This window comes from Perissodus microlepis, chromosome 2 (assembly GCF_051167445.1).
Source record: "Perissodus microlepis isolate ML-2025 ecotype Zambia chromosome 2, ASM5116744v1, whole genome shotgun sequence".
NCBI classification, from domain to species: Eukaryota; Metazoa; Chordata; class Actinopteri; order Cichliformes; family Cichlidae; genus Perissodus; species Perissodus microlepis.
In genome coordinates this window covers 13,988,126-14,012,932 of record NC_140462.1, presented here as the reverse complement: position 1 = coordinate 14,012,932, position 24,807 = coordinate 13,988,126, and the positions used below count along the sequence as shown (strand labels likewise).

Sequence of the window (24,807 nt, the reverse complement as noted above, 5' to 3'; positions counted from 1 at the left end):
GTTTAGATTATATCATATAATCTAATGGTGTAATTCTGTAATTGTATCATGAATAGTATAATTTATAAAATTCTTCCAGAAAGGTATTCCAGTTAATGTCAGTTAAAATCATTGCCGACCAAAACAATCACTGACTATACTATAGATCTCCACTAGATGGGAGTCTCTACCCACATCAGTTTTCAAACCCAGCGTTTCCTCCACCCAAACAGTAGCAACCCCTCTGCCTGAGGACATCATTACACACTCAATAAAGCAATAGTCAGTCATTTTCTCTGCTTAATTGATCCCTCTGCTACCCAACAATAGGTGCTCTGACATTTTTTAGTGTAGCTGAAATGTCTGCATGCCTCAGAGTAAATGCATTTTTTATAATTATCTTTGTTGTTGTGCTCTTGTGTGACTAGCCATCTGTAGACAACATGCAGTGCGCTTGTTGGTCAGCAGCTGAGGTCAGAGCCTCAGCAGTACCATCTTCCCAGAGCGTCTGTTTTGGTCGTAACGACATTGCCCTGGTATTTACCAGGACTTGTGAAACATTAATCAGGTGGACGAACACAGCACACGCTTTCCCAATCCAAAGCTGTTTGGGAAAAAGAACTGGAAAATGACAAAATGCTATTTAAACAGGAGGCCCGATAAGATAATGTTTTTGTTCATTTTGCAAGAAAAAACTCCAACGCAGCATGCATTTTGTATTTCATGTGATTGGTTTACTTTGTTTTTTGTAGTGCATTTATATTCTGGCTTCCATTAGTTTTCATGCTGACCGATGTTGCATAAGGCAGTTCACACAGGGCAGAAGTGAGTCACATCCAAACAACACGTACAATGAATAACATATAGACAACATATACACATTTTGCAGTCACACTTTTACTGAGTAATTTGCAGTTTCTAATTTTTGCTCTGTGGCCTCTCGGCCTTATTTTTGTGTGTTCTCCACAAGGAAGTCCTGAAATTAGTGAAACTGCTTGAGAAACCTAATTTACAGAGACTTGTATAGTGGATAAAAGCTAATAAACACAGCACAATCAATGACACATGTATAACACAGTTTTAGCAATTCAATGTCAATGTCTTCTCGCATGTTATCATTGCTCTGTGTGTCTTCCTGCAGCCTCTCTCACTCAGCCACTCCTTCGGCTGTCATAATGGCAGGGTGGAGCCGGTGAAACTGCACATGTCTCAAGCATGCTCTGCGGTGTCACCCCTCTCTGTTTCCCTTTCGTACTGTTGGTGCACGCATGGCTAAACTGAACGAGAAAAGAGGAGGGCCCAATAAATCACCAGCAATGCTTTTTACCAATCACAGGCTTTTCCCCACCCTGTTTGCCTTCATCGCTCCCTCCCTTCCTCCATGCTCCCTCCCTTCCTTCTTACTCCCTCCCTCTGTCTCTAAGCACGCCAACCACAGAAAAAAAAGTCCAGAGAAAAAACTGATAAGCAGCTTCTGGGTTTTGCTTTCAAGCGGACTCCTGCTGAACTGGTGTGAGTGAGTGTGCATGTGTGTGTGGTGCGTTCACTCTTTTTCCTGCCACAGTAGCAACACATTGCAGCAGCGTCGGCCCCGAACAAAAGGCTAAATGCAGCAGAGCCACAGGAGGGGAACCCAGAGATAGAAGCAGGCAGAGTGGCCCAGCGTGAGTGCACTTCTCAGGGAGCAGCTCAACCTGCCATTTAGCCCTCCTGGCCCTGCAGTGGAGACAGGACGGTACACTAGACTGGCCCAGGCTACCTGCCAGTGTCTCTGTCAGAGCTAAGGAACACACCCCTGTTGTGTCTTTCACTTTGTCTACTATTTATAAAGCTCAGTCTCTGTCATTTTCTGCTGAAATTTCTGCACCTGCCCTGGGCGACTTTCCTCTTCATCCAGCTGCACTCCAAGATGTCAGATGACGACTGCCTGTCGCCCATCGGCCTGGACTGTTGCAGTTGCTGTCTGGACCTGGCCAATGGCTGTGATGAATCCATATCCAGCAGCCCAGCTCAGGGCCTTTCTACTACAGGAGGCCTGCCAGCAAGCCCCACAAGCCCCACTGTAAATCACTTCCGCCTGCTCCGCAACCAGCTGATGTACCAGAACCTGAACACGGACAAACTGAACAACATCATGAGACAGGACTCCCTGGAGTCGGTTGTGAGAGACCCCTGTTTCCTGCTCAATGAGGGGATCTGCAACAGCAACATTGACCAGACCATGCTGTCTATATTGCTCTTCTTTCACAGGTAAGCTTGGCTATCAGACAGGTACATTCTTATCTGGTTACTTCAAAGATCTTTCCTTTGAACTTAAGAATATTTTCATTTCTTTACCTCACTTAAGGCGCATTCAATACAAAGTCGCGATTTCACCTGTTGATCTGCATATTAAATCAAGTGAATCAAATGAAACACATTTAGAGTAATCAAACGAGGTGGTAAATGTAGTGTAATCAGGTTTCTTGGGTCTTCTACATGTTTACAGTAATAGATTACTTACTGGAATGGGTGTATTTAAATGACATAACTGGGACAATTATATGTGCACGTCCTCTTCAGCTTTAACACAGTGATGTTAAGGACTGAGGACAATTATTATTTATAGGACATAACTCTTATAAAGAAGTCTTGCAAGATTCATCACAATGGAAAAAAGCTTTCAACTTCAAAACAACTCAATACTGTGTGGAGGGGAAAAAAGCCAGAGAAAAAAGGTAAACAAAATGTAATCTAAAAAGAATGCCTCGCAAATACACAAGGTTATTCTAAAACAGCAGTTTGTTGTCATATTGATTCAATTAAAATGATCTTTTATTGCTAGAGGTCAATTAAAACTGGCCTGGCTCCTACACTGTCTCTGCCAAATAGTGTTTATAAAACAGCATTTGGCAGCTCACGCCGCACTGTTTGCAAGGAAGAGAATGTCCTGCTACAATGTTGCTGCCAGTTGGATGGTTTGTTTGGCAGCTACTGTCAAATGACTTCAGCCTCAAATTAACAGCTACCATCTTTCCAGTTAGCTACAGTTTTACTGTTGCGGAAATACTGGACCTGAGCCAGCCATATGCGATTAAATACGGTGCATCTGGGTGTCTGATACATAAAATGTGTAGATTTATGGGGATAACCAGTGAAAGCTAAAAGAATATGAACGTGTTATCACTTTAAGAGGTACCACTGATGTTCACCAAGTTATGTGAGCTATGTGTTTGTGGCGTATATGTCAGAGACACACCGGTGCACAGATGGAATCTTGATGAAGGTTGGTTCCACTTGTGAGAGTTCCTGTTAGGGATGGGTATTGATAAGATTTTCACGATTCCGATTCCAGTTTCGATTCTGTTTAACGATTCGAGTCTTTATCGATTCTTTTTAAAAAAAAGGAGAACACTAAGGTCGATTAGCTTAGAACTTTGTTTTATATCTTCTCTTTGAACAAGATAGAAATTTAGGAGTAACATGGCCTTACAAACCCAACAGTGAGATCTTAAGAGATCCACAGCCTACGGCTCTTCCATGGGGTGTCACAGGGTCCCCAGGAAAAAAAAATAGTAAATGTAAAATAATAAAATAAATATTCTTCTGTAGCAATAACAAAGTATAACATAAATTATTCTGTAGCAATTACACAAGAATATCCAGTAATGTCCCTGCCTACAATTAAACACATTCACTTACCGAAAATCGGGGCATCTGCTGTGGCAAATAGGTGCAAGCCTTTGACCACAAACTTAGTCACTGCTCGGTGACATTCGTCTATCCTGGCCTGAAAGGAGACGCTACCGGTAAACTGCAGCGAGAACTGCCAGCATCTGAGCCAGCCAGACTCTGTCTCTCTCATCATGGTCACCTAAATGCACAGTAATGGCAGGTTTTGTAATAAGGCAGATCGCGCTAACATAATATGCACTGTTAGTTGATTATTTACCTGCCGCATTAACGGGAGAGGACGTGCAAACGTTACCGCTGCTGCTGGGTTGAGATTCACGAGTCCGGAGCGGAATTAAAAACACGACATTCATTTCAGGTCATTGCGTGTTTTGTGAGCAAATGCTTTTGCATATTCGTAGTGTTTCCTCCCTTAAATGAAATATCTACTTTGCAAGTATTGCAAGTTGCCCTGTTGTCATCCGTTCTCGTAAAGTATAACCAAACTTTTGAGCGTTTGAGCCGCCATGTTTCCTGCCAGGTAAATGACGCTCCGCAACGTGGTGACGTCATTCGGGGCGACTGGAATCGATAAGGGAATCGTTTGCAAAAATGGCAAACAATTCCAAGGAATTGAAACAGTGGGAACCGGTTCTCAACAAGAACCGGTTTTTCGATACCCATCCCTAGTTCCTGTACTTTCTTGAAGTCACTCTTGCAGACTTTTACTTTTTAAAAACTTGCGAAAATGCTTTCTTGTTTGGTTTTTTTAAACAACAATTTTTGCAATTTAATAGAAGAAAAAAAGACAAAAAATGTTGCAGGTTCAACTTTCAAACTAAATACGTGACGTAGAACTTTAAATGAAAACAAACCAATTGGTTTCATTTAAATGGGAAACACAAAAACTGGCATTTTGACTATATATGTAATATGACGGTCCTAATTAAGGTTGGCTGGAGTGAACACATTCAAGGTAATTATTGTTACGTATGCGATTACTTGTAGGTTTTATCTTATCATTAATGTGTTCTGGCCAAGAAGCATTATCAGTACTTTATCAAATTTATCCAGAAGCTGGACTGGCACACAGTATCAAAAATAAGCCTGTCTTTTTTTTTTTTCTTTCTTGTATGCTGGAAGGCAGTTCTTGTCCAGTGGTGATTACAGTACAGACTGGGAGTTCAAAACAAGTTAAACCATTCACTGTACACTGCAGCTGATCTGATAGCAGTGACGATTAAACATTTACAAGAAATATACAGATTTTGTAGTTGTTGGCTCTAAAAAAATATAAACGGTAAGGCTGTGTCATGTAATATGAAGTGATTATGCAGCAGAGCAGAAAAGTCTTGAGTCACTTCTTTTCTTCATTTCTTTGTATCTTGCTTCCAAGGTGCCAGGCTTTGTTGTAATATTTTTAAACTAGTCTTGAGTAACAGTTCTCGAGGTTTTCTGAAGGTCTTTCAAAACGTTCCTCTGGAAATCGACTACTTTTTCGCTTGTTTTCAGTAAAGTCCTCATACGTGGCCATTTTAAGCAATTTTTTCCCCATCTTGTTTGTTAAACCATTTAGCGCGAATCATGAGCTATGAATCATTCGGGCATAAAAAAGGGATCTCAAGGGATGAATCAGTGTTGTGTCTGTACATAACAGACAACTTAGAAAAGGAACTATTAAAATGTATCTTTAGGCACTTCGTTACTGTTGGCCTGTTGCAAGAACAGACAATTTGTGGCCTTTAAAGAGATGAAAAATATGGGATCATCTTTACAGAGAACAGAAAAAAAGGAAGTCAGCATTCAAAGATGAGCTTTGAATGGCCTTTAAAAGTATCCCTGAATACTACTTAAAGAAATTGAAGAATAAAAGTAGTCACACCAAATATTCAAGTTTGTTAGAATTGTGCAAACTGTTTCTGCCTTTTGCACTGAACTAGCATGTGTATCAAATATAAACTATTTTGCAAATGTCCACTACGTCCGCTTTGTTTTTAATAACCACTGTGTAAATGCTTATTAATTCTGACACCTTTTTAGGAGACACTGCTCCTGGTCTCTTTATTTATGAGAGCGAGGGTGTGCCATTATGATAGATGGAGACACACTGGTTTAAAGAGTACAGCCACACATGACGGCATTTCTAAAGAAGTTTGTGTTTATTCTATATTATACTTTCAACATTGCCTTAGAATACACTGATAGGTCAGATGAATTATGATTTGAAGCATTCATTGTTTAAGGTATCACACCTGGAATAATGCCTGCTGGCAGAGGTTTGTTAAAGGTGTTACACACGAGTTTTTTCTGGCTTTGTGTGACAGACTGATACAAAAAGCAACACTTTCACAGTTATACAACTTATTAGAATAATCATAGGAACAAAACATGAGTGCTGTTATTTATATAGCATTGCAGTATTGAAATCTGCTTATCTGTTTAGTTGTCTACACTTCAGATAAAGATCAACGATTTCTTTTAAGAGAAGATGACTGAATTACAGGCAGCACTGACTTTCCCTGGTGTGGGGTAAATGTAAGTGCCAACGTTTTTGACATATTTTGGCTGTGAGACAAACTGTTCACCTGTGCCATTTGCCAGAACGACCATATGTCTGCCTGTGCCAGCTGAACTGTTTGTCTGACGAACCCTCTTTGGCCTGAACACTTTGTTCCCGAACCCTTCCCTTCTCAAGAGAGAACCACAGACATGGATCATGTGGCTTTCATAGACTTCCTCGCAGGATTAAAACAGTGATTTCAAACCTTTGCAGGTTTTTTCATGCTCAAAAGGAAAGAAGCAGTGATTCATTCGTACATGTACTTGCTGAGCTGAGGTTTGCAGAAGTTCATGCATTTTTCAAGTATTCGCTTTGGGAAGGACTGGTGTCTGATTAAAGCCTGGCTCGAGTTTAGACAGTGACCTCACACTGGGTGGTCATTCTGCCCAGCAGCTATCATTCTCGTTTGTCACTTGTTAACAGAATAAAATGTTCAGCATGGCCCGTGGAAGCACGACAGGACATCTCTTGGAGGCGACAGAAGACGTGTTATGTAAATGATTTAAGGGTTACGGAAATGTCCCGAGAGGAGAATTTTAAGTCACAAGTCTTATTTGGTGTTTGAGGAAGAGCCAGAAAGCCCCAAGGGGGGTGGGGTGGATCTGTGATATCCACAGGATAAAATGAGAGGAAATGTGCTGATTTATTTTAAGGCTTAGTGGGCTACAGTTGGCTGGAACGAGAAAGGCACAGTCGCACACCTTCAGCACTGCCAGTCAGTCAGTATTTAGCAGCTATTAAAAACCACTTGCCAGGGTGAAGGGGGGTGAAGAGCCTGCAGTGATGATACAAACGTAGGACATCAGGTCTGTGACTAGTCAGCTGTTAAGCCGTCAAAACAAGAGGGGGAGGTGAAAAGGGAAAAAAATGTGTACAGGGAAAAAAATAGCAGGACAAAAGACTCACAGAGTGTCAGATAGTTGATTGTGGCCAAAGTACGGGGCTAAAGGAGGGGCCGGATTTGAAGACACAGACTATGAAGTGTTTTTATAAGGTAGAGCAAAGTTAGGCTGACTTTCTCAAGCCTTTTAGCTTTAAGGAGCAAAAACTTCTTGGAATCAAGGAGGTGCGTGACTGTGTAGGGATGGGACATTCTTCATCTTCTTGTTCAGGTCTGTTGACTGAAAAGAAGAGAAGACTTTTCCAGTCTGGTTGGAAAACACTGTGATTGCTTTGTCAGGCTGAAATGACCATCAGGTTTTATGACAGAGTTGTAGGTGAGGTTCACAGATTTTATGCTTGTACATAAAAAGGTAGGAAGATAAGATTGTGACCTCTGTCCGAGTTTGACTCTCTGTTCTCGCTTTTCTGTTTATCCTTGAGACATCCTGTTGCCCTGAATACTTAGACCTTGTTATAAGTTTCTGACTTTGGCCTAAGATGACCACTGCCAGTTGGCTTAAGTCCAGTTGACTGCTGAACCTAACCGAGCCCTCCTACAATGTGGAGTGGAGACGGCATCCAGCTGTGTCTGACACCCTGCTGATCATGAAAGCTCCAGTCTGTGACTCACATACAAACCACAAAGTAGCTTTGCTACAAGAACTTTTTTCTTTTTGATTTCAGGCCTATATTTACTTCTAAGATTTAATAACCTCAAAACCAAGGCATGCCTGGAGAGGCTTCTGCAGCCAAATAAAGGGTCCCATCACAGTCTGTAAAATTGCTGTTTTTCTGCACAACACTGGATCGATTCTTATACATTTCAGCAGAATATGAAAATACATTTTCATTCATTTTAACTCCAAAACTGCATTTCTTCTCAGTGGTTGTTTAGTCTTGCAAAGAAAACAATATGCACTGGGACCATGCTCTGTTTTTATTGTGCTTCTTTAAAGACATGATTGAAATGTGATGTTTATGTCAGATCCATGACATACACATACATGACACAATAACTGTATAGAAACAACATAGGGAGGTGGGAGGAGAGGATGAGGTGCTGAATAACATTTAAACATCAAGACAAGTCAAATTATTTAATACATTTTCATCTGCAGGCTTTACAATAAAAGGATACCTTCTTATTGTAAACCCTGTGTGTTTAAATTTATTCTGTAGATAATATTGTGGTGATGTAGAACCACACAGCTGAGTTAGCAATGTTGAGGATGTAGAATGGGGTAAAGAAAAAAAGTGTTTTTTCTCATTTCTCTGTGGTGGTGTAGATAGTGCCATTTACCAGTTCACTATTAAATGGGGGAAATTTCGAACCTAGAACACATGTTTGTCTTATAAACACTTACAAGCTGTAACAGGCCTCATGATCAGAGTGAAACAAGCTGCTGTAACAGTATTTAAAATCTAATTCTACATTTCTTTCACTGCTACAGAGAAATTCCATGAAGGTGTAGTAGACAGATACTGTACATATGAAGTGTGTAAGGATTCATTGCTCCTTTGCTGGAGATAACTGTCCCTGTATTGCCCACATTAAAGATTTGGTAATAACAGAAATTCTAATGACATTTGAAAAAAATCTAAACCTATTTTTTTTTATTTTTGCAACAAACCAAAAGTCTCACCAATCACCAATCAAATCTCGAGCGAATGCAGGCTACAGAAGTGATGGCAGGGAGAGCTAAAGGAAGAGAAAGAGTCTGAAGTAGGTTGTCAGACAGGCATCTGGGACTAAGACAAAACATGGTTAGCTAAGAATAGCAGTGCTGTTGACATTTAGTGGATATAAGATATAGGCAGAGTGCAGCTGTCGTAGGAGAGGTAACACTGTTTTTCTATAGCTACAGGAAGTTATTAATAATTGAACGAAGTAAAGGGAACTTTAAAAAAAAAACCATGAGCAGTCTTTGTTTTACTATCGTTTTATGGGTTTCCTCTATAACATAGACTTTGACCACTTGTGTCTTGGAAGCAAAAAAGCAATTCTGGGAACATAAGGTGCAGATAGAATATTGGAAACCAGCAGATTTTCTCACACACATTGGTATAGATTTGGCATGTTTAAACCTGTGATTTATTTACTGAGGGACCAAGTTAGAGAGAAATGGACAATAATGGCTTTATAATGTACTTCTCGACCTACTACCTTACTGTGTTGTTACTACATGAATAGGCTGCCTTGGGTACTCTGCCAGAGAACGTCTGGAACCATCACTGAGTGGTTTGTTTGCAAGTGTTTGTGCGTGTCTGCCCATATAAAATACATGACAATGCTCTATTACTGGACTAATCTGTCTGTTGTATTAAAAATGATAATCAAGTTGCTAATCCTTGTGAAGACTGCACACAGTGAAGTGTGCATGCAATTCCCAAAATCGGCAGGCATACACACGCGCACGCTATAAATTCCATCATTGCCAACACTTTCAGCAGACAGAGATCAGTGTTTGTTAACTCAGAAATCCACAGACACACCCTGCACCACAGGTTGATGCAACCTCTGCTGCGCGGGCCTTTCTTTACCAACACTGCTGTGGTTTCATCCAGTTGTCCTTAGCAACAATACAAACATAGGATGTGCATCAGATGTTTGTTATGATATCTTCCTGTTCATTGACTTTTGCTTGCTGCAAAAGCTTCTCTTAATGCAAAAAACCTGGAGACTGATATTGGAATAAATAAAAGGCGTTTAGTTTTTGTGTGAATAAATATGCTTCCTGTCAGTGAGGGATTCTGAAGACTTTTTAACATTTGGCAAACAGGTGTCCTGAGGCTGCTGTCTAACTGATTGCTTCAGATTTTCCACAGAACTGAGACACAAGGCACTCTAACAACACAAACACACCCACACATAAGCACCCTGGCAATGGAGGGTGCAAAGGTGACCCATAGCATTATCCACGTGCAGAATGCAGCACACTGAAATGACCCATAGCATTATGCTGCTGGGTGACACATCAGCACAGCAAAATCCAGCTAAGCTTCTTTGTCCTGTGTGTCACCGAGTGTAGATACAACATGTACCAGATATTGGATTAGAGATCTATAAGTAATGCCTGCTGTCATCTGAGACAGATCAGATCAAGATCAGTGACTAAAAAACGGCCTAAAAAGGAACTGTCTATTAATTTTAGAAATCAACTATACTGAGCAAGTTTCAAGTCTGTGTCAGGCTCTGAGCATCCTGATGTAACACAAATGAAAAGAATGAAAAAGCAATTTTAAAATGACAGCACAAGCTTCATTAGTTATGAAATGCCTGTCAGTGATGTAAGCTGTAACCAGATGTGATTTACTGTGTAAAACCACTGGAATTGTTCTTTGACTTGCTTAGATCATGATCGCAGTGATGTTGCAGTTATAAATCACCAACTATCCAATATCCAAGGACCAAAAATACAGGCAGTGTTTTGTTTTCATTTAAAAAAATATGTCTAATTAATGCCAGGAAGCTTAGCATCGCCACATTAATATGATTTAAAAACATATTCCTAGGTATTTTAGGGAAGACAGAGAGGAACCACAGGAATCGCTGTCCTTTCATAGTGACTAATAACAGGAAGAATTTAAAAACAGTACCACCCATCCATTAAAGTTGTTTCTTCAATCATTCTTGAGTTTGTGCAGCTGTCTTTGTTGATGCCTGTTTTATTTGATGCGTCTCTTCCCTCTTTATTCTTGTTTATTCCCTCTGTCATTTTCTTCATTCTTTCATTCCTCATCTTAGTTATTCCAGATAGCAGTTATAGGAATTACATAAGTGTGCCGGAAGATGGGTGGGGTGTGTGTGGAGTGACCATGGCTTGCGCTCCGTGCCTTATCTGTTTGGGCCATGACTATGGTGCCTAATTAGATAATAAGGAAGCCTGTCAACACTTGCCATCACACACTCACTCATACACAAAAGGCTCTGCACTTAAGTGTGAGTCACAGTATCGCAGACAGTCAATATAATAATTATACAATTTAAGTAGACATTAAACTGTAATATAGCCTGTATAATGATTGATAGCCAGGGTGCACTGTGATTCAAAAACATCTTTTGGTACAGCAAGTTAGTAAAGGAACAGAATATAGATATTAGCAGTGTAATGTAGATAAAGGGAAGCTGAAATGAAGGCGTTGGTAGAGTTGTGCTTGCCACACCATTCAGGTTGAGCGAAACAAGCTGCTGGCTGGGGGGTGGTAAGATTTTCATTCTGCCCTATTTTCATTAGCATGGGAATCCCAGTCTCTTTCTAATCTCTGCATGAAAAGTGAGACTGTGGGAACCCACCCTGCTTCTGAGGGCCAAGTTTAAGTTTGAAAGAAAGATCAGTAGAAACAAATGGTTTGTCTGAAATTCAAGGGGAACTTGCAGTTTTGCTGTCCTCTGTATTGTATGTCTATGTGTGTGTGTGTGTAAAAGGCAAAAGAACATCTTTATGCATCCAAATTGAAAAAAAAAATTGGCCTTTGTAAGTTCTCGTGAAATTTCACATTTTTCACATTTTGGTCTGGAAAAGTTAGAAGGTGTGTAATACGCTGGCTTTAATTGGGATTAATTCAAATGTTAAATCGGCTGGTTTCTCCATGAATAGCTGTTCCATAATCTTACATGTTTGTATCTAACACTGACACAGTGTGGGATACCACAGCAGTTGGCTACACAATGCAGCCCAACAGTGCTTTTGTGGAGCGGGTCTGAGCCAGGTTTATCACTGTCTTATCTTATTTTCTCTGGGTACTGTTCACATGCAGGTTGAGTACATGATGTTCCCTGACTGCTTTCACACACACACACACACACACACATAGATACATATAGTCACAATTGCACAGAAAAAAGACTGAAAAGCAGTAAAATTAAGAATCACCTAAGACCTCACCTTTTCTGACCTTGAAGGAAACACAACTGTGTACAGCCTAACAAAAACACACATGCACACCCCTAGACACACACTTACACAAGCCTTTTAAAATGTCTTTAAGCCTGCAAGGCGTGGAGGTAGCATCAAACAAAGTTAAACAAGGGTGTTGCCACAGCCCAATGCTGAGAACTGTTCTTAAAGACTCTAGGAAAACAGTTTCTTCTCTGAACCTCAGCAGGTCGTAAAGCCCTTCCTTCCAGGACGCAGGAAAGGTTAGAGCACCAAGACCAATCACATGTTCTATTTTAGAAGTAACTGGACATTGGGAGTTTGGCAACAGACGGTGTTTTCCTTTTCTGACTACACTTTGGTGCTCTCTAGTAAACATTTTTGAGTCCTCGGGGTGGAGGTGTAATTTAAAATCCCTGCATTTTCCCAGCATTTCTCCCCCTGTCATGCAAATGGAAAAACAGCAGCGTCTGTGTTATGAAGAAGCATGAAAGAAACTCATTTTGGTCAAAGAACTTATAGCAAACCGTTATGCAACACAAAGTTGAGTAATTATTATGTTGTTTTGCACATTAAACAATTTTTTAATTGAATATATGTGTGAAATTGGTTTATATGAGCATCTCCAACATCTGCTACCCATCACACCTAAGTGGTGCTTTAACATTTAGTTTAATTAATGCTTTATAAAGTATTTCCCTAATTTTGAGTACATCACCACAACGGCTTTTACCTTATATGTTGGAGCTCATGTCTTACTGTAATTGCATCATTAATTTGAGTCCTGGGCAGCATGGTGGTTGGCACATCACCTCACACCAAGAAGGTCCTGGGTTTGATTACACTGGCTGGCGGGCCCTCCCTGTGTCTGTTTGGGTATTCTCCAGGTACTCTGGCTTTCACCCACAGTCCAAACACATCCACATTAAGTTCTCCAAATTGGCTGTAGGTGTGTGAGTGGTTGGCTGTCTCTCTGTGTTAGCTGATATTAGCGCCAGCCCTCCATGACCCTGAATTTGATAAGGAGAAGAAAATAGAAAAATGGAAATTGAATCTTTGCAATGAGATGATAACAAAAAAAGCCCTGGACACTTCATATAGCTGTCTACAGCTATCAAGATAGAAACTGAATGGAGAACATGGTGGGCAACATTCACCTGAAGTAGTGCAATACATTTGCTTCAACAAATAACATTCAAGTAATTCAATTCTATAAATGAACCAGAAACAAAAACATACAGTGGCAGAAAATTCAATTTAATGTAACTGAAACTGATTAAAGTTTAAAGCATACATTCTTAAAACAATGCTGGTGAATTTACATGAAACATCAACTCTGACTGTAATATAATAAATATGGTTTCCTGTTTGTACTGGTGCCTCAAAATTCCCAAAGACTCTTTGACTTCAGGGCTTTTTACATAAGTGAACACGGGCTTTGTGAAAAAGGAAAATCGAGTGGGCAAAAGAAACAAGGAAGCCTGAAGTGAAAAATAGAATTAACCAAACTGGCAAAGAAAAATGATGCAGTGGAAACTTTGTAAAGTACCATTTTTTTCCTGTGGTGACAGCACACAGTGACTCACAGCCTATGACAAAACAAAGCTGATGAAGTACAACCCAGCCGTGGCTTTTGAAATCTAGTCACTTCTCCTCACTATAACTTTGACTGGGGAAAAAAGAAAGTTATGCTGCACTGAGGATTAGTTTGGGCCTTCTGAAAGACAACATTGGTGGAATAAAAAGAAAAAAAAAGGTGGACCTGTTCTGCCAAGCACTTTTTCTCTCTCTCAATGTGCCTTGCTGGCAGTCAAGAGGCTGTGAGTGAGCAAAAAGAAAAAATGAACGTATGTGCCAAGTTTCAGTAAGTCTGTGATTGTTGCTGGCTGCTCCCCAGCAGAGGGAGAAAGAGAAGGAAGCGAGAGAGAAAGACTGAGAGTGAGTCTCAAATGAGCTACAGTAACAAGATGCATCCTGTCCAAGACCTCTTTTCTTTTTCTTTGTGCCACGGTGTTTTAAATGAGGCAGTTGTAACATAAGAGCAGTTTGGACCGGTTGTATCTAACTTAGCCCTGTTCCTCCTTCCCCTGTCATATTACTGTGCCATCACAAGGGGCATTTAGCACCAGTGACATTAAATGAACTCCTTCTGCATTCCTTCCAGTATGGAGTCATGGAGACCAGTGAGTCACAGACTCATCATTATGTTTGCATGCTGTGTTGTTTACACAATCTGGGATTAGGCTAAACAGCTACAGTACATGTTTTCAGCTGTTTTCTGGAAAATATGTACTGTAGCTGTCTCGTAAGCAGAGATAGAACCCTGACTTAAGAAAAACAGTGTGGGACTGCAAAGAACGTTAATGAATGAAAGAGTTTGTCCTCTCTACCCTTTCTTCAATCTGGCCCTTGCAATTATCTCTCATTTTCATGTGCTAGTGCACGCCACACACACTCAGATTCCATCCAGACTGCCATCCGTATCCCTGACGCAAGTCTTTCAGGGGCCTGCAGTGTGTACAAAGACTTATTTATTTCCATCCAGAATGCAAGTTGTCATGTCAGGGGAAGTGGAACCTGCACCGTATTTGATGGAGAGAGAAATACTTAACGTCACGACCTTACTTGTGAGCCTACGGTGTGGAAGTTGGTGAGGGTCAGGAGGTTTTCTTGTGTGTAAATCAATGTTCTTTGCTGTGAAAATGCTTGAGCCAAACAGGAAAACTGACGGTTTGCTCAATCTTCCTTCTCACGTGTCAAGTCACAGCTGTGTGTTAAGCAAAGCAAGTCTAAAAGGGTCTACAAGTCTACAAGTCCAGTTGCATTTGCAGATGTGGATAACCAGAGGAAGTGAAAGCAGCAGCAGCAAAACCCTTGTCTAAACCTTAGCAGGCATCAGTTACAACATGTATGCACTCATTAAGTGATGCATAGCATGAAATGCAGGGTTCTGAAATGGCACCAGGACTGTTCAGCAACTGTGCTCCAAAAAGGCACACAGACATCCCAGCAACCCTCTGATAACCTCTGATGAGGCTAAAGACTAAAGGATCTTGTGTATCCTTTGTTGTATTTTCCAACTGACTGCATAGAATAAACATCAGCTGACATTAAAATGAAGAAAATCAGCAATTTCAACTGAGTCAGTGGCCTGCCTGAATAATTGTTATATATATATCTAATATATACTGCAGGAGTTGGTTAGAAATGATAGTGTCGTGTGTCTTTTTCCATCTCTCACTTCCACACGTTTGCTCAGTCTGACCTTCATGTTTTTATTGATCCATCATCCTTGGCTTGCTTAGCATAGTCTAGCATTTACTTTGCTGCTGGGTACTCACATGCCAGTTCATAGCAAGGACACCATATACATACAAGAAGCTCTTACAAGTCTTTCATTTTTCCGTTGGATGTTTTTTTAGAACTCCTGGTTTAAGTATACCTTTAAAAATAGCTGTTAAATGGAAGCTGTGAGATTTAGTGTGAGCATATTACTATAATACAGCAAATATATTGTGTTGCCTGCAAAGTCCTCCTACATGATTAGTAGTTGAGCTACCAAACTGGCACAAAGGTCTCTTAGTCCCCTGGCAGTTCACATCTATATTATATATTATGATGCCATCATGTTGCCTAGCAATCACCTACCATTGAACTAAAATTAACAATTTGTAGCATTCATGCACCTGCAGCACCTACAAAAATATTATTTTAATTTAATAACAGTACCTTTGCTATACATAATATATTATGATGTCATCATGTTACCTAGCAAAGTAAGATGCTGAACTGCAGACAGAAATTCATGTTAAGTACATATGAAGCAAATGTACAGCAAATTGTTGTTCAAGCACTGTTTAAAGCACTCTTCTTTGCACATCAAGCGATTATTAGCCAAGACCATGCCCCTGCATGTATCAGAATGCCCATTATCTATAACAGCCAACAAATTAGTTATCTCATCTTGTCACCACAGTGTTTTTCCATGAACTGAAAGTTAAAGTTTAGTTTTTCTTAATCACTATACTGCAGGTGGATCCCCTGAAAATTCAGCAATAAAAGAACAAACAACAGTGTGAAAATGTTGGCCAGCCCATGCATTTTCCATCAATTTGTCACAAGAATCATCAGTTTGTAATTGATCTATTTTTTCCAGATTCATTTAGTAGTTTTAGTGAGTGGTTTTGGTGTACTTCCAGGGTTTTTTTGTTCATGAACCAATGTGCTAGCCCTCTGAAGGGAAAGGATGTTATTGTAGCTTGTATCACTGAGAAATTCAGAGAAACACCCTGATAAAACACAAAGCCCCTCACTGTTATTCTTTGACAGCCAGCAAGGGGAGAACATATATATAATAAAAACAAGAACACAACTGAAAGAAAAGAAAGATACTTCCACCTATTCATATTCAAATGTGCTCTCTAGGAGGAGATATCAGATTCAGCTCAGGCAGTGCTTGTCTCTCGAGTGTTTTGTTTTTCTTGCAATATTAAGAGGCAATAATATCTAGGCCATCACACTGAAAAGTGCCTTAGTAAGCACCTCTCCCGGGGCATGTCTTTTATTTCCCTCTCAAGTTGGCATCTTAACAAGCATTTGCATTTCAGTGAAACAGTTGGGAACAAATCCATTGGTTCAAATTGGATGGTCAACAGGGAGCAAGCAATTTGAATTCCTCCCAAGTTCATCTTTTGGGAATCCTCATTTTAAAATTTGTGTAATAAAATAGTAAACCACAGTGCCACCACTGAATTGATTTTGCAGTTCACTTAATTATATATTTCTCCACACTCGTCCTTTCAGTGTGAAAGCAAACTCTTACCGGTATTCATGCCAGTGGCTTAACATCTTAGTTTCATCACTTCTGTTTTCTTTTCATCGCTGCCACCGTTGAAGTCAGATTCATATTTTAAACAAGTCTCCACATTATCTGAGGCCACAGTGGTATTAACTAGATGGAAAATGGCTCTAAAAAGTGTTAGCCTGGAGTGATGGGTTAAACAGACCATGGCACCTGTTTTCACAGACACATTGAGACGTGCAGTAGGACGGATTAAAGACTTAGATTGTTCTTATCGTCTTGAACCCGTGATAAGAGGCTAACAAGTTTTGCAAATGTATGCACTGTTACTCCTGCACATCCTACTGAATCATCATTTGTACACGGCCATACAGGTCTTGTTTAGTATATCTACTTAATATTTGGTATTGACTATAATTTTGCACATTTACAATTTAAGGTTTACATTTGTGACAGTATTTTCCTAGGTTGAACAACTGAGTTAAAAGTTTATTTTATCTGCCTAGACATCATTCCTTTGTCATTTTAACGCACTTTCTCACGACATCTCTTCCAAACAAAACTAGTGCGCTCCTCTCAAGGTGACCCTGTTATTTGACAGTTTACCTAAAGAACTGGGAGTACAGCCAAAGCCTCATATCAGAGGAAACACTGCCTAACAGTTGTGAAAGCCCTTTCCCTCTTTCTCCTCCTCTCTTCCTCATTTTTACATTTTCCTGTTTTGGTGTTTGGTAGCTTTGTGCTTTGCCTATAATAGAAAACAAAGTCCTGTCCCCAGACGGCAGAGCGCAGACAAATAATAACTGGTGCACTGCGCTCTGATGAAAGGTGATACCCTGAGTTCTTGTCATCAGACCAGTTCCTGTGTCCGTTATGCATTTGTTTTGAGCTGAAAGGGTATAAAATATTAACGCAGCAGAACATATTACAGCTAAGATTCTGTAGCTTCAGTTTCCTTTTAGAGCAAATCCTGCAAATGTAAATCGTTCCTTCAATTATATTTTGGATTTTTGAAGTAAATTATGATACATGCTCATTCATGTATTTTTGTGTTTAATTTCGGGGGGGGGTTCTAGTCTAAAAAACATATATAGGTTGCTGAATGCTTTCACCCTTTCAGCAGATTTGCTTTATGTTTTTAACAACAGCGTGAAAGGACATGACTGGGCGGCATCACTTGTGTGTTCACCTTTATTCAGGAACACAGGCCAGACATGGTACACTTGCAAAGTCAACACAAATATCTAAGCTCACTGAGCACAGGGCTGATGCTCTTTCACCCTAACCCCTCCCATTGTTTTTCCATATGCAGGTCACGGTTACATATACTTTATGTAATGCGCTGTCTTATCCTCTCACGGCAACACCTGTGTCAAAAAAAGGTGACTGTGTACCAGACAACACGAATATGACTAGACAGGTCAGAGACAGGATAATTATCTCAAGACGGAGTCAGGGTTAGGCCGTCCCAAAGCATACCAGTCAGATAGGATTTACTGCTCTGAGACTGTATGAAAGGACAGGAATAACAATAGCTGTTAGAGGAGGTGTGCAGTGCAGGCAGAGAGGAAGAAAAGAGGAGGAGCGAGACAGACACAAAGAGCCTAAAGACACAGACGGCAGGACAAAGGGCTGTGCACAAGGTGGCAGACAAGACACAAAAATTACACTACTAAATTAATCACATTCTGGCAAGTTGCTTTTATATGTACCTCTCTCTGAAATAACGTTTTTGGCTTGTTGAGGTGCTTTTGCATCGTAAAGGTGTGCAGATACCTTGCAGGAACCACGCCGTGCTCCCGCCTTTGTGGTCAGAATGTAATTAGAGTCTTCGTGAGAACACCGCAGTCATTAAAGGAGTGTGAAGAAAACAATCAGTCACACAGGCTGGAAACCAGTAATAATGGTGTGACTGTGTGTGTGCACGGGTATGTAGGTCAGGAGTTATCATGGGAACCTGCGGAATACAGGATTTTGTTTCATTTCTGCAAATTCCTGAAACAGTTCCTCAAAAATATCATATTTGGTTTTTACTGACACTGGTTTTCTGTTTGTCTAAAGTGTGGATTTACTGTAAAGACAAAGAATGACAGGTGCTGAAAAAGGGAACACAACTCTTTACTTCTTTATGATTATTAAACCAATAACAAATGTCAGCCCGATCTGATTTTGCCATTTTGAATTTTAACTATATATTTTAAATATTGCTCAGCATATTTAGATGGACGTACTGAATGTCTGTAGTCAATAAATATTGTGAGATACCTAGAGGTCTTTTGAAAAGATCTTAGGACATACCTGGCTTTGTGTGCGGTAATTGTTTGCAACAACAAAGCTGAACTCAGAGCTTGCATATCGTTCCAGCAGCATGCTTTTCAGTTGTTGCAGTACCGAGGCTAAAGACAGCCCTGGAACAGTATGCTTTGCTGGAATGCGGTACCTGAGTGTTTGACCTCACTCACCTCTAGCAGTCTTCCCTATGATCTGCCTCAGTTCTTTCTGAATACCTTCTGCCGCACAGAGAAATGGCATCCCAGAATTACAATGCACATGCTTTATTCTGCTTTGTGTTTCCCCCAACCTTGCTGCATCTGCACAAAGTTGTGCCACTGCCATTCTGGTGGGAAGCCTCGTACATCAGCGCTTGAACTCTGTGATGTGAGCTGTCAAGATAAGGTGACAGCTTCTACTGGCTCCCAAACATTGCTTATGTCTGCAAATCTGTCCATCTTCAAAACAATAAAGGACTCTTACGCACTTCTCCTTGTCGATAGGCCAGATCTGATTAAAGATTTTACGTCAGCGTCAGTGTTCATTGCAAAAGATCACAAGCGTAGCAATCACTGTCTTGCATGTTCGGTTGTTGTGCACTATTAAAATAGTTTTCTAAAGTCACTGATAGCAGTGAATAAAACCACAGATTAGATTGCCACTTTTCCTAGACCTGAACTTGGAGCATTTAAAATCAAATTGTTAATCACCCAACAACATTCAGTGAAAACCCTCGGTCTTATGAAAGGTTCCCAATTATTAAAGATCTTTTCTTTCTGGTGCCTTAAAAGTGAAAGAAGTTGTATGCCAAACTCTATAAATCTGCATGTTCAGACAGCGACAGAGTGTCTAGTACGCAGGCATGCTTTTCTGTCTGTCTGTGTGTGTGTCTTAGCTTTGTTGGCATTCGTTAGTGACCCCGTGTTTTTTATTCATGTGCACATTGATTTCTGCGTAGGTCTGCTTTTCTATCTTGATGCACTTTTGTCCTTCTTGCATGCATACATATGTAGGGATCTTTTAGCGTTATTGGCATCCATGCTTGAATGCACACCTTCACATGCGCAGAAGTATGACCAGTGGCAGTACCTGTGTGGTGTGTGCGTGCAGAACAGAGTGTTCTCCAGTTTCATAAGTGAACTTTGGAACCCTTTGGTACACACTGGAGGCGGGCCAGTTTGTCCTAGATTGTTTACTTGTGTCTTGATACAATGACTGGGATGGCAAATCATGTTTACGCTCTTAAATGCAGCTTGGAAACGGGGAAAATGACACTGCAGATAGACAATTTGTCTTGCATACTGTGACCGGCTTCAAGTTCAAGAGTCACTTAAGTAGACATATTTCCTGTTTTTTCTCTTTAAAGACATCGTGAACCTGCTGTAAGGTTATTTAAAAATAATCTTTGTGTGGGTAAAAATCTAATATGGAATTGATTGGTTTCAAGCTCTTTATGGCAACCATTTCCACATACAATAAAAAGATGACAACAAATAAAAGAAAACTGCTGTCAGAATGCAAACTGAGCAGTTACTAAGAGGTTTTTCTTTTAATAAGAACTGTAAAAAGACAAATTTCCTCATTTCCACGCGGAAAACCCCTAAACTCTGTCAATGCAACATGTTGTAACACTGTAGATGTTTATATGTTTTTCTGGTTCATATCATTTTGTTGTTAATGTGCGATAAGATATCACATCATGTTGCGTTTATTTTAATTAATGAATGTCACCGCATATCCTGTCAAGTCAAGTTCTTATCTGTTTCATTATTCCCAACTCTCCTACATGTCTACAAATGGACTGTGACCCAAATAGTAAAACAAACACACTCGCACAAGCTGACAGTGAAGTTCAGAAGACTTACATCTCTGTATAAGGGGCAGGCATTTTGGCTCTTTGAGGGCAGGATAGGCTGGGGTTCCTTTAAACTCACAAACAACATTTCAGCCAATCGCAGCACAGTGCCAGCATATCACTGTGTTCCCATTAAATCTGGATCACACAACAGAGTGGATGTAGATCCTTCCCCTGGCTGAGTCACATCCTGAAATAAGTGCTCTTGTGCTGCAATATAAATTCTGCTGAACTGAGAAAAAAAACAAGTGTTTGAGGTTGTCTCAGAATTTGATATGCCTTCAAAATGTAAACAATAATTAAATGATGGGATGCTGACATCTATCAAAGGCCTATCTAACCTCCCTTTCACTGGTGCCACATTTGAAGATTTAGGCTTCAAATGCTGTACAAAATTTAAGCACAAGTTCAACTGCAGTCTTAATGAGTGGTCCTAATCTCCATAGCTAAGGCAGACTTACACCATAAATATAATAAATACACCATGACAAACTATAAATACAATAAATACAGGGTGTGATGATTGGATATTCATGGAGCCTAGAATAACAAAAAAAACTTATATGTTTTTTGCAAAGATGCCAACATGCTCAAAGCTATGATCCATTTTCAATACTTTTCATGTAAATATACATACAAATACATGCATGCTCACACCAGCACTTACCAAAAAGATGCTTCCTTTTAGAATTGATACACTATCAGTAAAACATCAACTGAGTGTTTTAACATGATAGTACCCCGTTACTCATCCATGTGTTAGTTTAAATACTTAGATTAGGATCTCTCTGTTGATTAAACAGACTTCCCCATTAACTTTCATCAGGATATATATTTCAGCTTTTCTTCTGAAGAAGATAAGGCTTCTACTCAACTGCAAAATATTTTCTTTGAAGTACAACGGTGGCCAGCACATCTGGCCTTGTCCTCGTCTGTCTCAGGCCGTCCATGGGATTCTCACCATGCAGACAGGCTGAGGAAATATTGTGTACACAGTGTCCTCTCACCCTTCAGCACTTCTCTCCCACATTTGATCCACGCCATACCTCTGTGAGCCTGCACAGACTGAATACCCCTGTGGATTTCTTGGCTTCAACGTTAAATGGTTTGGTGATACTATTTGGAATGGGGGGGGGGATCAAATTAGGTGCTGAATATACATGAGTTCCATTTACAGCTGCACTTGTATCAGCTTTCCCTTTGAGAAAAAAGTCAATGTGGCTTTCCTCTGTAAATGCCTTTAATGCAACTTTAAAGATTGGGTATATTTATGGACTTATTTACATATAAACAAGCCTAATTTCATGCAGCTGCTTCACCGATTCCAAGTCTGTAGCAATCAGTCAGAGTTTTCAATAGCATTGCCTCAAGCTATAACACAAATACCGGGTAAGATCCCTGGAGGGAACATTAAAGGCCTGTATTCATTACAAATGAGAAGCGGTCCTCGCCCCGTTTCTGTTTGCGTTACTATTTCTGGTTGGAACACTTACAGTAGTGTGAAGTAGCCTGCATGTGTATGTGTAGGTGTTTGTTCCAGGAACAGTATGTGTGCTTAAGCAGCAGCTTTAATAATGATATTCTTTTACACGCTGAAAAAACTATTTTGCCTTTAATGTGATTTAAAGTCTTGGGTAAACTGCACATCTCACCCACAGCAGATATATTACACATTATTCTATCATCTTTGCTTTGATATACAGCGTTTTGTATGATCTGAGTCATTCATGTGGTCTTGTTAAAGGAGAATAATATAGGTTGTTGGGCTTGTAGAGATCGGTGTAGCAGGTTGCGATGGAACCTCCTCAGGCTAATGGTAGGAACTTAGGAGAAAGCACCCGTGTCTTAGCTTCAAAGTAATTTTACCAAGAAATGAGTGATGATTTATCTGATATTTTCTTTCAAAAACCAACAAATGTCTGTATTTAGTAGCTTAAAAGAATCTAAAAAATGAATAATAGCTGAATAACAGATGTAAGAGACACCTCAGAACATAAAGTAACTGAGGCAACATAAAAGGTTTAGAATTCTTTCGAGTTCTTTTGAAAGACTTATGGTATATTTCTTTGGAAACTGTTTTCCATTTTGTTGCAAAGCGGTTTGTTTGATGCTAGTTTGTGTTAAAGCTGCAAATGTGCTTTTCTGTCATAATGACCGGGAATGACTTGTTTCAAATTATCCGTGGGAACTTTGTCATTGCTCCATCGTCGTGTCGCAGGTGACAAAGGATTAGCTTTAATGCTCAGCGGAGAAGCCTGCTGGAGTCTGTGGGAACGATTCAGTGTTTGGATGACACTGACAGTGAGAGTTAGCAGGGTGTCCATCATCCAGTTAAATCCAGATCATGCTGACAAGGCCATACGCGCGCGAGTATGCACGTATGCAAACGTGTGACCAACTGGATTCATCAGCATACACACAGGCAAGCAAAACACAAGCAAACACATAAACACACACCAGAGGATGGCTCAATGAGGCCTAAGCTCCCTCCAGTGTTGTCCCAGTTGTTGGTGACTCGGGTCACACAGCTGCAAGCTCAGCTAGCTCAGCCTCAGCTGGAAAGCGACGAAGATGGAAAAATGGAGAAATCACAAGAAAGAATATACATAAAACAAAAGGTCGTATCATGAATATGAGGAATAGTTTGAAGAAGATGAAAAGAATAATGATACTATAAAACATGCATGTGAAAGTGAGCTAAAAAGAAAAGGATGTTCATCTTTTCCTTATTGTTAAAAAGCTACAGACTGCTCATTATTCTAGTCCATAAAGAATAAAAAGAATAAAATTATTTTTTGTAATTTTGCCTCTTTACACCATCACAGTAAATTTCAAACCAGTCAAAATGTGACTGAAGTGCATTTTCAGCTTTAACTCAAAGGGTAGAACAAAAACATTCACGAATTACAGACATTTTTACAAATAGTTTCCTATTTCCACAGACCCGGAGAAAGTAATTGGACAGTTGACTGACAGCTAGTTTCATGGCCAGGTGAGGCCCCTTTCCTTGATATTTCATGACCACTAGTTACACTCAAGTACAGGAAAGCCAGAAAAACCTTTCCAGAAAACCTCTGAGAGTCTTCACAGGTCTGCAAAGAGGATGGGCACATGAAACCAAAATGAACTTGTATCAGTTCAATGGGAAGATAAAACAATGGAGAAGGATAGAAACAAGCTCATGATGTGAAACATCAATGCATCATCTGTGTGGCATAGGCATGTATGGCTGGCAGTGGAACAGGATCACTAAAGCAGCAGGATGAATTCTGAAATGTAGGGGCGTATTCTCTCTGCTCACATTCACTCAGTTGCTCTATAACTCATCAGACAGTGCACGACTCAAATCATATTGCAAAACCAACCCGAGAGTTTCTCAAGGCAAAGAAATGGGATATTCTTCGGTGGCCAAGTCAGTCACCTGATCTCTGCCCTTTAAATCATGCTTTTCAGTTATTAAAGTTAAAAGTGAAAACAGAAAGACCGACAAACAAGGAGTGGATGAAAGTGGTTTCTATTGAAGACCTGACAGAGCCCACGGGCTGTCTTTAACTACAATAATTTTGTTCCAAGTATTAAACACAGTACTTAAATTTAGCATGATGCTAGTTTGTTCAACTAATTTTGAACATCTGGGAATTGGGGACTATTGATAGAAATGATTATGAGTAATAAAGTGTTAATAACCTACTTTTTCACAAAACCTATGAATTAAATCTGAAAGTCTGCACTTCAGTCAGATCTTAGCTTTGATTTAAAATTCACTATGCTAGTGAGATGGTACAGAGATATAATTAAAAAACGTGACATTAGCCAAACATTTATAGCTCTAACTATATTTACTTATACTGTATGCTTGCCAGTGACAGCCTTGATTATGATGAACATCCAGTGCTAAAATCACATTTCTAATTGCTTACTAATGTTCTAG

General features: G+C 40.0%; 1 protein-coding gene across 1 annotated transcript in view; it reads left to right on the top strand.

The window, feature by feature from the left end:
• The first annotated feature begins 1,430 nt into the window (after positions 1-1,430).
• The window catches only part of tsc22d3 (TSC22 domain family, member 3), a 33,551-nt gene continuing 10,174 nt past the window's right edge, over positions 1,431-24,807 (top strand). The window contains exon 1 of the mRNA XM_084948320.1: positions 1,431-2,229. Coding sequence (XP_084804446.1) covers positions 1,889-2,229 — 341 coding nt within the window. The 5' untranslated portion in view covers positions 1,431-1,888. The remainder of the gene's footprint in view (positions 2,230-24,807) is intronic.